Source organism: Aphelocoma coerulescens, chromosome 15 (assembly GCF_041296385.1).
Source record: "Aphelocoma coerulescens isolate FSJ_1873_10779 chromosome 15, UR_Acoe_1.0, whole genome shotgun sequence".
NCBI lineage: Eukaryota > Metazoa > Chordata > Aves > Passeriformes > Corvidae > Aphelocoma > Aphelocoma coerulescens.
The window spans coordinates 3,589,160-3,602,322 of record NC_091029.1 but is presented as its reverse complement, the minus strand read 5'-3'; the positions used below and the strand labels follow the sequence as shown (position 1 = coordinate 3,602,322).

Below are 13,163 nucleotides of genomic sequence, written 5' to 3'. Positions count from 1 at the left end.
TGTATACAATATATGTGACTGAAGTAGATCAGCTAAAAAGTATTTCTGCAAAAAGTTGGGTGAAAATCTTAAGAGAAAAAAGGAGAAAATACTGCCTGAAATGCAGAAGTGGTTTGTTTTACCTGCAGAAGATCAGATGCTGGGATGTCTGCTAGAGCAGGATTCCCACATTTCTCTTGATACTCTTGAATCAGGACTGTTGCATCATCAAGGCTGTAAGAGGCAAAAGCTGATCAGCTTTGTCAGATGAAGCTCTCTAAAAAGCCAATGATTTAAACAACAAGTAGAAAAACAAAGTATGATCCCATAGTTTTGAAGTCAGATGGGTCCTGCCATTTTCCCAGTAGAGAAAACAAGCCTGGCTTTTTCCCTGGGCTGTTAATAAAATCAGTGTATTCTAGAATTTAAATGTTTATTGGTTCCTATCCCAGTTTGAGTGTGGGATAAAGGGTAACCCTCCCAGCCCAAGGGTTTGGGCTCTGGCCTGAGTGTCCCCAGATGTGAGAGGAGCCCAAGTGCTGGGAACCACCCACAGGTGAGTGGGGCCCAACCCAGGACCTTTTGTGATTTAAGTGGAGCACAAGAGGTGCTTTTAATTCTTGAAAACTTTGTGGCAAAACCACCAATTCCCAAGTCTTCAGTACAGGCAGCTCATTAATGTTTTTCTGAGTGTTCTTATTGCTGAAGCTGTGACTCTGTGATGCCCCCCCCCGAGCTGGATTCACCTAAAGGTAAGGTCAAGATTTTGATTATTTCACTCTGGTTGCTTCTATTTTAACTGCATTTCATCTGCTGCTAGTCCAGGTTTAACAATCTGTTACTTGGTCTTGAATGGCTGTAAAACTCTGTCCTAAGTATGCAAAGTAGTGAGGAGAGATTTATTTATTTACCTTAGCAATACTTCAAAAACCCTTAGACACCAAGTACTAGAGAACCTCTAAACAGATGAAAATCAAATGAAGGTGAGATTTAATTCCTGTAATTACTACCAGTTACACCTGGTTTTTTACCATTTATTAACTTACCAGTTATTTTTGGCAAAATAATCCACCAGCTCTTTTATTCTGTGCGTGTTTATCAGGTGTTGCTTCAACAGTGGGTAATATTTGGTTTTCCAGAACTGTTCATAGAGCTTCTCATTGATGATACTGTCCAAAACCAAAGAGCTGATCTGTAGATTTAAGTTTTAGTAGTGAAAAGTATTAATATTTTGGATAAAAGAGATTTTTACTTTTGAAAGGAAAGAGCTCATAGTTTTCATACTGGACTCTATAGAGAATGGGGTTTTTTTTACATTTTGATGGGTTTTTTTAAGTGCTGTGAAATGACAGATTTTCTGAAAACTGATCCCAGATTCAGAGAGTTGGAAATGAGTTAAACTTGCCCATAGGGAGGCAGCTGAAGGCAAGAGTGCAGTTTCCTAAATCCTTTGGCCTTTTAGCTTCAAATATTTATTTCAAAAAAACCAAGGTGGTTCTGCTGCCCTCCAAACAGAGGCAGCCCAGAACACAGCACTGGGTATTATCCAAGAAGTTTTTCAGTTGCACAACATAAATAAAAATGTATTTTACAAGAATTTGACATTTTTTCAGCATTCTGTTAAGTAAGGCTGGACAAGATCAGAGGAGAGAGAAAAGAAGGTCCTGTGTACACTTATCTATCAAAAAAGCCTCCAACTCAAAGGGAAGTGAAGTAAACTTTATTTATTTACCTGGGAAGCAAATGCTACCAGTTCTCCAGTGTCCATATGTTCATCTATTTGTTGCAGCACAGTTTCTTTCTTACACGTTGATAACAAACTCTTGTGAAAATAAGTTACAAAACATTATTATTCTGTGATTGATTCAAGTAGGAACTCTTCCTCCAGAACAAATACTTGATTTATTCAGAAATATTTTGAAATTCTAGGTGCAAACATAGAATTATCAAACCAGGATCTGTGTGGTTGGATGGAAAGTGTTGCTTTTAACTCTCAAATGGTGTTTTGCTGTAGCTGTCACAGAATTTTTTGGGTGAATGTTTTACACTTAAGCTGTGATTTGGGGAAACCTTCTGAGTGTAACTTTAATGACCAGAAGCCTAAGAATTGAAGGTGCCTTTACTGGTCCCAGTTTGCTCATGACAAATATGGGAATAGCCTATAATGCTTCATCAGGGAGAACAATGCAGAGCATAAATTAATGGAAACAAATGAGGAGAGAAAGGAAAATGTCGAGGCTCATGGATAGTGAAGATATGGCTTTAAGGCAAAAGGTTTCTATCAGAACTTGTGGTGCCTATCAAACATCCTCCTTGGAAGTCAGGAGCTTTCAACTCAACACTCTCCCAAAGTAGGATTTAGTATTTTTCTTACAATCTGCTATGGCTTGGGTTTTACTGGGTTTTTCCCCATGTGTTTTATGGGTGGGATCCCATAAAACATCCTCAAATTCTCTAAAGGCAAAGTCATATGACAAAGCTACTGGGGATGACTGAAGCTTTAAAAGAAAAAAGAAGAGGAAGTGTTCACATGATCCCTTTAGAAGCCTTTGGGGGTGGGAAATGTTGAGCATTCATCAGCAGGGATGTGTTTAAGTTAACTGGAATTCTGAGTTACCACCTTTGACAGTCTCTGGTGAGCAGGACATGCTTAAACATATTTCTCTTGCAGAGACAGGACATACAACTTGTTATTTACCTGGATTTGCTGCTCTCGCTTCTCAGAGTGAGGAATGACCAAGAGGCACCCCAGGGCAAAAGCTGGGAGGTCCAGCTGGGTGTATTGTTTAGCAATTCCAATGATATCCAGGTCAGCCAGGACAGGACACCTTCAGGAGATCAGGAGGGAAGGTCTCAGCTGTGATTTGTTTAACTGGATGGCTCAGTGCTGCCAGCACAACTGCCCTGAGATTTGTAAGTCAGGTAGAGCAACGCATTTCTACCTCACATTAATTTCAGAAATGGCCAAGCAAGTTGAAATTTCACTGAATAAAAATGCATGGGGATTTTCTAGCCTGAAAAAAAATCTCAAATCCCAACTCCAGTTTCTCTTTCTAAGCAGCCAAGGTCCTATTTTGAGGGGAATTGTTGGCCAGCTGTTGGCCCAGAGCAGAACTTTGGTACAGATATCTGCACCAAAGGGATCCTACACAGCAGTGCAGGATGCCTTTCAAGATAATTTTTAAGGTCCCTCCCAACCCAAACCTATTCTATTTCCTAACCAACTCTTGGTTCAAGTCAGGCTCTTTGAGTGCTGGTGGTTCTTTTGAGCAAGTCAGAGCACTGTGGTGAATCAAATAATGAAACAATGTGCTTTTTACACTGGAAAGGCAATGCCAGTCTGGTTTATGGACAGGATGTTTAGGAGCAGTGTTAAGTCAGCACTGTGAACTCACTTGAGCAGAAGCACAAAGCACTCCCGGCACTCCTGGAGCTGTTTGGGACTCGGTGGACACGAGGCTGAGAAAGAAAGAGAACAAGGTGTAGTAAATCTACAACCCAGTTACTCCAGGGGCAGGACAGTGAGTTACAACCCTACCTGTGAGGAAGGGGGACAGGACCACACTGCGCCAGGCTTGACTGAAGCTGGGAATCTGTTGGCAACAAGGTTTCTTTCAAGTAACAGCCAAAACCAGGTGTAACCAAGTGTGTTCTAAACACAGACACCCCAACCCACTGCACCTGGAAGAAGGCTGTTGATACTCCTTTTTATTTATCCTGGATGAATTATTCCCTAATATTGCTGTCCTTATCTCAGAGTCTAAGATTTAGGCATATTCTGACTGATGGCAAAATGATTCTGTCCAATGTTTACTGACATATTGCACTGTCATAAAAATAATAGGAATTCAAAAAGAACCTTTTCATGGCTGACATGCAAAGACTCTTAAGTTTTTGTTAAGTGAAGAAAAAGATGAGAAGCCAGCCAATATTTGCTTACCTCCCATAATGAAGGAATCCCAGTAATTGCAACCAAAACTCTTCTCAGATACTGAATCTGGAAAAAAAAAACATTCAAGTACTTTGGTGTTTCTGAAGATTTAGCAATAATCTACAGGACTGCATTTAGCTTGTTTTGTCTGCAGGATGCAGACTTAAGAGTTTCTTAAGGTACTTTCTTTGTATTCCTTTGATACCTATGGAAATATGCTTTGTAGTTTAGTAAATTAAATTATCAACCACACTGCCAGGTACATCTGTTACCCCCTTAGGCTGCAGCAACTTTACATAATGTTTGACAATCACAGGCAATTAAGATTCTGAAGGGCAACAATCAGGATTTCCATCACGTTTTAGGGGTCATGTTTTGTGTATGTATATATGTACATACATGTATGCACAGTTTGTATATATTTGCACATAGGATTGTGCCTATTTATGTTATAAAATGATAATAACATGAAGAAAATTATCAATTTATTCCCATAGGATTTACTCTGAAGGGCTTTTCAAAAAATGGAAGTACAACAATTTCAGATCAAAATTCAATGCTAAGACACAAATTCCTCAGATCTTCACCAGTTCAGAATCTCAGAGCCCAAAGTAACCATGGTTTACGGTTTCTGTATCTATCCCATTCTTCAGCAATCACTGGATAAACCCAGCCTTTTTCCCACCTTGCTGAAGGACTTCATCCTAATTAAAAATTCCTTACCATATTGAAGCCCAGGAGTTTCTGTAGGAGGCCATTCCAGAGCTGAGAATCATACACTTTGTATTCTAAACTAAGCTCTGTCACCAGTCTCACAGCCTGAAGGGGAGCAAGGACATGCTGCATTTTAACAGAAATTCATGATCTTCAAACCTTTACAAGCCACTTTCAAAATTACTTTACACACAGCAGGAACAAAACCTAAACCATCTAAATGGGGTATAATTTTATTTTCTAACTGCAGGAAGGGTAAAGCTTTTATCTGTCATCTCCAGAGAACATTGAAGCAACATCCATTAAGAAAAGCCTGTGCTTTGCAGAGAGGTGTAGATTCACACAGTGTGTAACAAATTTTACAAAGGATTTAAAAATCCTACCCTGGGTTCATGACTGTGGTTCTTCCATAGCCCTTTAATCATGCCTTCCTTGGGACTCTTGTGGAATGATTCGTAAGTAAATGGAATATTCAAGATCTCAAACTCTGCCAGATAAATGCAGCACTTCAGAAAATACCTGTGAAAATAAACCCCCAAAGCAGGAGTTAAGTGATGTTTATATTTAATCCACATATTCAAGCTCAGGATAACACTGAAAAGTATCCTTCTGTTGCTTTAATAATATGGAAAAAATTCATCTTACTTGACTTTCTCAATGGGTTTCTTGAAGAGTGATTCCACAGTGTTGGTATCTGCCAGGTAGAGCAAACACCTGAATGCTCTGGTCCTGTGAGCAAATGTCAGCTGAGTGTCACCAAAGGGCTGAGGGGAAAAACAGTCCCAAAGTCACAACAATTGGCTGAACAACTGGAGAGGATCATCCTAGAGGTATATAACCCTCTAGGTTTTCTAGATTTAAGATTATTGGTACAGGCAAGAAAAATATATTTGAATATTTGTGATATATAATATCACAAATATAATTATTAAGTGTGGAAAAACTGGAGGTTAAGGTTCTGTTGAAACAATTTTACCACTTTCCTTTATTCCACCCAAAGTGAGCCAATGCCTCACACCAGCTTAAGGCACACTCTAAAAAATGTTTAGTGAAGTTGTTTCAGGTAATATCAGCAATAAGTTTAGAAAACCCAGAGTTCAAGGGCTGCTCTTGACAGTCAATAGCAAAATTAAATGAAAATCCCAGTTTTAACCCAAAAGTTGGTGAAGGGGGAAAACACAGAGCTCATACAAATCACAAACCATCCAAAACACAGATGCAAAAGCCATAGGTGGAAACTCTTGTGGTTAAGCAGACATTTGATTTCAATAAGAGGTGAAAAGCTAAAATAAGAATTTAGCAACTCACAGATGTGACAGATGTTGTAATTGCAAAAAGCATTCTTGAACTGTAATCCATCGGGCGAGACTGAAGTAGGTAAATAACTCTGCAAAAATGGGTTTGTTTTTAATGCAAGCACAGCTACTGAAATACAACACATCAACAGTCATTGAAATGTAAATATTTCACTGTCAAAAAGAGCAGGGATAAGTTATTCCAAGGATATGAAAAAGGAGGGGAAAACCTCCAAAAATCTAGTCTTAAGCACTTGCATCTGTAAGTTATTGTCAATGGCATTTCGTGGCATAAATAAAAATTGGATGATTCAAAAGTGATGTCAGCAGAAAGTAAAAATAAGAACAGTGACCTCTGAATCACACACATTTCAGTTTCTTGAAAGATCCATTTTTAACTGGCAAGTTAAAAATAATTCACCACATTACAGGTAAGACAACACACATACCTTCGGAGTTCTTCATCCTCCTGTACATCTCCAAAGATATCTTGGGTTTTCTTTAAAAAAGAAATGAAAATTTAGATGAGTTTTCCACATTGCTTGGATAAATAGCTGGGTCATATCCCTGCTTAAAGTCTAGAACCAGTGTTTGATGAGGCTGATATATTTACAAGTGCTTTACTCCTTCAGGCTGGCTACACAGTCCTTTTGTAGCACCAAGGGGAAGGTTTTAATCTCTACACAGACAGAAGGGAAAGCACTTCAAATCCTTCTCACCAGAGACAGCAGTGTGCTATTTTAGGAAGGTATTGAAATCTTAAATAGATTCAGGAGTACTACAGGCAATTTATGCAGAATAACCTCAATTTTTTTGAACAAGTGGAGAGAAAAAAAAAAATCCTCCATATTTTATGTAACTGGTCATTTTCCTTCAAACCCCAGAGTGATGACTTACCCCTGAGGGTGGTGTGCTTGGACACAGCCATTTAGCCAGAAGTTTGTCATAAATTTTGTTCATATCCAAGTTGTTAATCTCAGCTATCTCCTTAGCTGCCACATGGATATCTACAGGAAGAGGTGCAGACAATGTTTTTTCCAAACCAGCATCACCTTGCTTGGGGTTTTTTAAAGAGCTTCTCTTTGCTCCTTTGAGCCTGGATTATGGAAACTCACCTGGATAATCTCTGCCAGCTGGATTTTGGAATCTTTGGTCTATACTGTGGTGTTCATACAGTAAAACAATCAGATTTGCTGGTTTCCCAATGGACTTTAGATGCTCCCCAGTGTTCAAGTTATTTGTTATCAGGACATTTTCTGTTGCTGCTCTCTTATACTGCAAGTGTAAGTTCCTCTGGAGGACTTCTGCTTTCTCACATGGCTTATCCTTTAGCAAAACACCACAGTTTTACATTAAAAAGCCTCTTTTACTAAAAAGCACAAGAAAAAGTAATCTTAACTTTTTACAAACAGGGTCTGCTTTTCAGAGGTGTCCCCACAGCTGTACCCACAGATATTTTTTCTGCAGACAGAGAGGATTAACCCTGTTGCTCTAGCTAGGAAAGGTATTTTGAAAAAAATTGCGAAGCTATGTTGTGAAAAAGCCAAATAAAATATGTGGCAGTAGGTAAAATGAAGAGATTTTAGGGTAAAATGGAGAAGAAAAAAAGATTAATATTAAAACTCGTGGCTGCTCAAATTTTAGTTTAATTTCAGTTTAATCTGGGCACAATTCTATCTGATCATGTGACTAAATAGAAATAACTATTTAGTGGTCTTTGTGCCTCAACAACTCCATAGGAAGTTTGGTATTTATGATCAAAGCTGAGATTCTTATTCACCTTTCCCTGAGAAAGGAAACCATGTAAAAACAAGCCTGAGAATCAAGCCAAAGCAGATTTTTTAAAATATAACACTGCAAACAGCTAAAGAATCTTGGAGCTCTGAGCAAAAATTAATAATGCCATTGATCAAAGCTGGGTCAGGTTCCACCTCATTCTCCTGCAGCACGAAAAATGCACACAACAGGAGAAAGAACAAATTATTCTTCCCTGAAACTGCTTATTTTTTGTCCAAGCTCCAAGAAGACTAAGTCTGATTTCTGCAAGGTGTTAACAGGAGAATATTTCAAGACAGAGAGGATTCTTCTGGGGGGTCACTTCCCCAAAAGTATTTCTCATATCAGGGTTGGTTATGGTACAATTTACACTCCACTGCCCAAACCACCAAAAATTAAAATACAAACATAAGTATTTTGTAATTTTTTGTAATAATTCCACAACAGTCTGGCAAGCAGTTTCCATTACCTGAGCTGTAGTACTCTTTAGCCACTTCTCAGCCAGATGGAGACAGAATTTCAATGCCTGGACATGGTCAGGACCTTTTTAAAGATTAAAAAAAAAAGAAGGGAAAGAAGTAAAGAAATTAAGTTTTCATTAATCTTTCCTTACAGTATATCCTATACCCATTTTATTTTGAAGAATTAAAAAAAAATTAGAAGCTATTTAAAATATTAGGAAAACTCTCGTGTCTAAAGAGCAAAAAAATATTATTTATTTGGATTCAAATAGCAGAGAAGGTAATTAAACTGGGCTGAAATATTGGCTTTTGGTGGAAAACGTGTCTGAGGATGGTGTGAACATGGAGAAACTTTTGGCAAGACAACAGGGCCAGGTTGGATGGGGCTTAGAGCAACCTGGTCCAGTGGAAGGTGTCCAGGTTGGAATAGGATTGGTTTGGGCTGGAAGGACCTTAAAGCCTTTCTATGATTCTATAAAAAGAGTGGGGAAAAAGGATTTGATGGTGATGCTGTGACATCAAATGGCTGTTTCTCTAACCAACTGTTCAAAACTGGATGCAGGAGCATTTTCATCCTCAAACTTTGTTGGGTGTTATTCAAGATCAGTGAACAAATGTTTGCTCACGCCCTCACTGCTTGTCCCAAGCCTGTTCTCCCCCCATTCCTTCCCCCATCACATTTGCAACCCACCTGTGGGGAATTCCTGGGCAATCTTGTGAGCCATGGCCACAGCCCACTCTGGATTGACTATGGACAGCATATAGGACTGAAGTGCCTGCACAGTTTTTATGGTTTCCTTGTTAACAATGGAGGTACAGCCACTGTTTCTCATTTCGAATATTTTTGGTTTCAGTTTTTTTTCAAAGACATGTCGAACTGCAGACATGTGGAAGGTATCCAGGGAAACCTGGAAAAATGTTGAAGTAGATTAAGAGTTGTCAGAGCTTCTACAGTGAGGCCAACATCACACACAAGAAAGATGAAAACTTCTTTTTTTGGGGTGTGGGGGAATAATGTTTAAATAAATTCCTTCAAGCTGCTACTTTACCTTCATTAGCTTGGAAATCAACAGAAGTGTTGGGAAGGTTTCCTCACTGAGCTCTGCAGCTGAAAGGGAAAAATCAGTTGCCTGTGAAAGTGTCACAATCCACTGGCAGCTTCCTCTGTGAAATTAAGCACTTTCTGTTTATTGGTGCATGGGGACCTCCATTGGGAGAGAAAGGATATGACTGTAATTATCCCCACTGGCCTGGGAAGTGGGATACATGGATAAATTTTAGAGGTCCTAGGAAAGAATTTGAGGACAAACCCTGCATTGTATTTATCATCTTAGCTCCTCTGGGCAGCAATCTGGGAGCACAAGTGCTTTCAGAAGTCCTTGGGATGAAAACTGCATTAATAAAGAATTACAGTTAATATACAACATATCCTGTAGCACTTTAAATGTCACAGATAGCAGAGGAAGGGAATGTGATATAAATATATACATATGGCCATAAAAAATGCTGAACTTACATATAATGTTCCAGAAACACTGGGAAGTTCTGAAGAACAGCAGGTGAAAGGGCAGCCTGGTGTGAGAAGCTGGAGACAAGGGAATCATCTGCTCCAAAAGATATTGGTGTTCTAGGTCCACTGGTGGAGAAATTCTTGTATAAGATTTCAGATGTTTGAGGAGGCTCAAAGCCTAGGGGGAGAAAAAAACCCCCAAAACTGTTAAGTCCTGGAGGCAACTTTTTGGGGCCAGTTGTTAATATCTGTAGACTTTTTGTCCCTGCTACAAGAACTGCTGAGAAACTACTAGAAATCACTTTTTTTAAGGCTGTTTTCTGAGGGAAAGATGTGTACATGGAATAATTCAACTGATTTCAACAGTTCTGGATGAATAATAAATAGACAAAGCAGAAATGAGATGCCATTAGCAAGGTAACACATCTGGACATACCTGGCTCAGCTGGATGCTGGTGTTCTTCTCATCAGCACTCTGGATAACTCTCAGGACAATTTCCAGAGTTTCATAGTCATAAGGATCCAGCTGTTCAAAATAATCATCTATTTGATAAGATGTTACATGATTTGTCTTATAAAAACATACAAGGTGAGTTAATTTTTCCCACTTTTAATACCTGTTAATTACTAGTTTTAATTACTGTTTCTTCAGTGTTATGTCAATATAAGCAGCACGACATAATTATCCAAAATGCTTTCTTAAATCCTAAAAAAAGTCATCAGGATTTTGCAGAAAGACCAAAGATGTGCTGAAAACAATTAAAAAAAACCCCAACAACCAAAAACCCACCCCACAAAAACCCCAACCCTTCAAATACAAAACCAAACCCCATCCAAACAAAAAACACCTCCAATGTATCATTTTTACCCCCACCTATTTTTAATGCAGAACTTATCCAGTGTACTTAGAAATTACTTTTTTAAAAAGTTATTTTCTGGCTGGTTGTTTTTTAAGGGAAGTGGGGATGAAAGGCTCCTACCTCTCTTTTAGGAAAATTATAGATATGTTGCTGTAATTTCTTTTGCAGAGAAGCAGAAAACTGAAACTTAACATTCACACACTTTAAGAAAACTTGGAAAAAACCACCTTTTCAGTTTCTGTGGAATTATTAATCTGTCCTTCAAGTGACATGCAGCATTACTAGATGGAGATTCCAGGGATTTGGCTATGTTTTTTGTTTTGTCTTTATTTTATAACTTTTTTTACCTTGCACAATATTCCACTGAGGCTCATGACCAGGTATTTGGTGCTCTTCAGCAGAGGAATTATTTTTAGTGCTCTGCCCAGCAATGTGGAATGAGGTTGCCTCTCACTGCTTTCTGCAGAGTCATCTTCAGCATCATTTGTGTTTGAATTCTGGAGCAGAAGGGTTTCAATGCAAAGCTGCAGTGCAACATCACTGTCCAGCATGAAAGAGCTAGGAAAGAACAGAATATGATTTTCTCTGTGACCTCTGGTGTCATCAAGGAGCTTCTTTCCTTATGAATGAATTAATCCAAGGCCTGTATGTATTCTGAATAGCATTTTTCAAAAAAGAACAGTTTGCATATTATATTAATTAAGATTTATTTAAACCAGAATAGATTTCAGTGCCCATGGCTGCTCTTACAGCAACAATAGATTTAATAGGATCAGTACCTGCAGTAATTCAAGATGAGACCTGTGTCTACTTCTGGGTTTTGTACCAGCACTCTTATGAGTTCTTTCTTCCTTATTGGTGGCTGTCTAAATACAGTCTCAAAAGAAATCTACAGACAAAGAAACAATTCATCTTCTCACCTTATACAGTGAAGCTTCTACTACTTTAGTTTCAACCCAAACACTTCCATAGCAGGAAAAAGCAGTGTATTTGCCAACTATCCCCTGTGCCAAATAATATTTAAGAACTTGAATTTTCTTTTGCAGCCCCCTCAATTACTGCATTTCTGTTTCTGATGTTTATTTATGCAGACAAGCAGAATGAAAAATCAAAAATAAAACCCCAACTTTGCTTACATTTGAGTGGTAAATCTGTCTAACACCCTCCCCCCTGCATCTCAGATTATATTGGTATTATTAACTGATTAGTTAATAAAACCCTAAAGTAAGTAAATAAATAAAAACTTACACCAAATTTACCAAGCTGGATACCCCATTCTGCATCAATAACCAATTCCTGGAATTTTCTCTTTTCTTCTGCTTCACCATATTGGCCAGCAAGCTGTGCTCCCACCAGAGCTACTGCCTAGAAGGAAGAAGAAGGGAAATGAATGCAAGTCTGATAAATAATCTGAAATTTGGGAATCCTGAGGTCTAAACCCTTAGAGGAACTTCAAATAATTCATGATCACACAACTGTGTAAAATGAAAACAAACCTCAGAGAAGGTGTCAGGACTACCTCACCTCCTGATCTGGCAGTTCAAAGCTATTTTAAAATTTACTTTCTCGATAATATTTTCCTAACATTGCAGAAAGTAATACAAAAAGTGCTTTTTAGGTACTTTCTCAGAATTTACATTACTCTCCCTCCCCATTTCTTTATGCTTTACTTCCCATCTTCCTTTCTATTTTAATAGATATATTCACTCATTCCATTCTTGAGAACTGCTGCCAGAGAACAGCTTATCCAAAATAAAATGTAGATTTAAATAATGATGGGAGCTGAAATAAATAATTTCAAGCTTTGGAATAAGTCATGATGAGGTAACCCAAGGCATAGGTTGAAAATCACATTCATTTTGACAGCAACTGCCTGTGCACAACTTCACACTGTGGTACAGGGGCAGCTCCTCAGTGCCCTGGGAATGCCAAACATTCTCTGTTTGCTGAAGAAACTCAAGGCCTTGGGAATTTACCAAAACTTTTCTGTAATTTTGCCATGAATTGTTTATGATCTCCCACAGCTTATTGAACATCTCTTCCTTGGGCAAAATACTGCAATATCCCAGGGCCAGCTTCTGATCGATGACACGAGAGTTGAACACCTGTGGTTTGGGAAAAAAATATTAGAAACCTTAGGAATTTATTTAATTTATTCAATAGGTCTCTTTGTATCAAGTGCAACACATGAAAAATACTTCATAATTTTAGACATGTATTGGGCCTTAAAGTTAGAAGGAAAAAAAAAAAATAAAAATGCATTTCAGGATTTAAAATTTAAAATCTGAATATCCTGAAGCCCATCTAAAAGTGACTTCCCTGAGTCTAAACTGCCTTAGAAGATGGTAAACTGCAGGTTTTGCACAGAGCTTTTTAAAAACTACCAATCTAAAACAAATCCAGGATTTAAAATGAGATAGAGAATACCTACAGAACATAAAGGCCATTCCTATCATTTGGGGCCTTAAAGGATCCCCCAAAGGTGAGGCTCCCTCTGTACAGAACCTTCCAAGCAGAGTGATTAGAGCAAGAACAAAGAGCCACAGGCCACAAGGGACTCAAATACTCTTTGGAAAAGGCTGTTCAGGGAGGTGGTTGAGACACCACCACTAAAGGTGTTTAAAAGATGTGGAGCTG

The 13,163-nt window shown here is 38.4% G+C and overlaps 1 protein-coding gene across 1 annotated transcript in view; it reads right to left on the bottom strand.

The window, feature by feature from the left end:
- The window catches only part of KNTC1 (kinetochore associated 1), a 32,383-nt gene that overhangs the window by 1,889 nt on the left and 17,331 nt on the right, over positions 1-13,163 (bottom strand). Inside the window, exons 40-62 of the mRNA XM_069030470.1 lie at positions 12,503-12,631; positions 11,775-11,891; positions 11,306-11,415; positions 10,874-11,084; positions 10,103-10,192; positions 9,673-9,844; positions 9,206-9,264; positions 8,848-9,064; positions 8,165-8,238; positions 7,035-7,245; positions 6,817-6,926; positions 6,369-6,418; positions 5,933-6,011; positions 5,270-5,388; positions 5,008-5,143; positions 4,634-4,729; positions 3,920-3,976; positions 3,518-3,572; positions 3,375-3,438; positions 2,678-2,807; positions 1,712-1,801; positions 1,026-1,171; positions 123-213 (exon numbers count right to left, since the gene is read on the bottom strand). Coding sequence (XP_068886571.1) covers positions 123-213; positions 1,026-1,171; positions 1,712-1,801; positions 2,678-2,807; positions 3,375-3,438; positions 3,518-3,572; positions 3,920-3,976; positions 4,634-4,729; positions 5,008-5,143; positions 5,270-5,388; positions 5,933-6,011; positions 6,369-6,418; positions 6,817-6,926; positions 7,035-7,245; positions 8,165-8,238; positions 8,848-9,064; positions 9,206-9,264; positions 9,673-9,844; positions 10,103-10,192; positions 10,874-11,084; positions 11,306-11,415; positions 11,775-11,891; positions 12,503-12,631 — 2,613 coding nt within the window. The remainder of the gene's footprint in view (positions 1-122; positions 214-1,025; positions 1,172-1,711; positions 1,802-2,677; positions 2,808-3,374; positions 3,439-3,517; positions 3,573-3,919; positions 3,977-4,633; positions 4,730-5,007; positions 5,144-5,269; positions 5,389-5,932; positions 6,012-6,368; positions 6,419-6,816; positions 6,927-7,034; positions 7,246-8,164; positions 8,239-8,847; positions 9,065-9,205; positions 9,265-9,672; positions 9,845-10,102; positions 10,193-10,873; positions 11,085-11,305; positions 11,416-11,774; positions 11,892-12,502; positions 12,632-13,163) is intronic.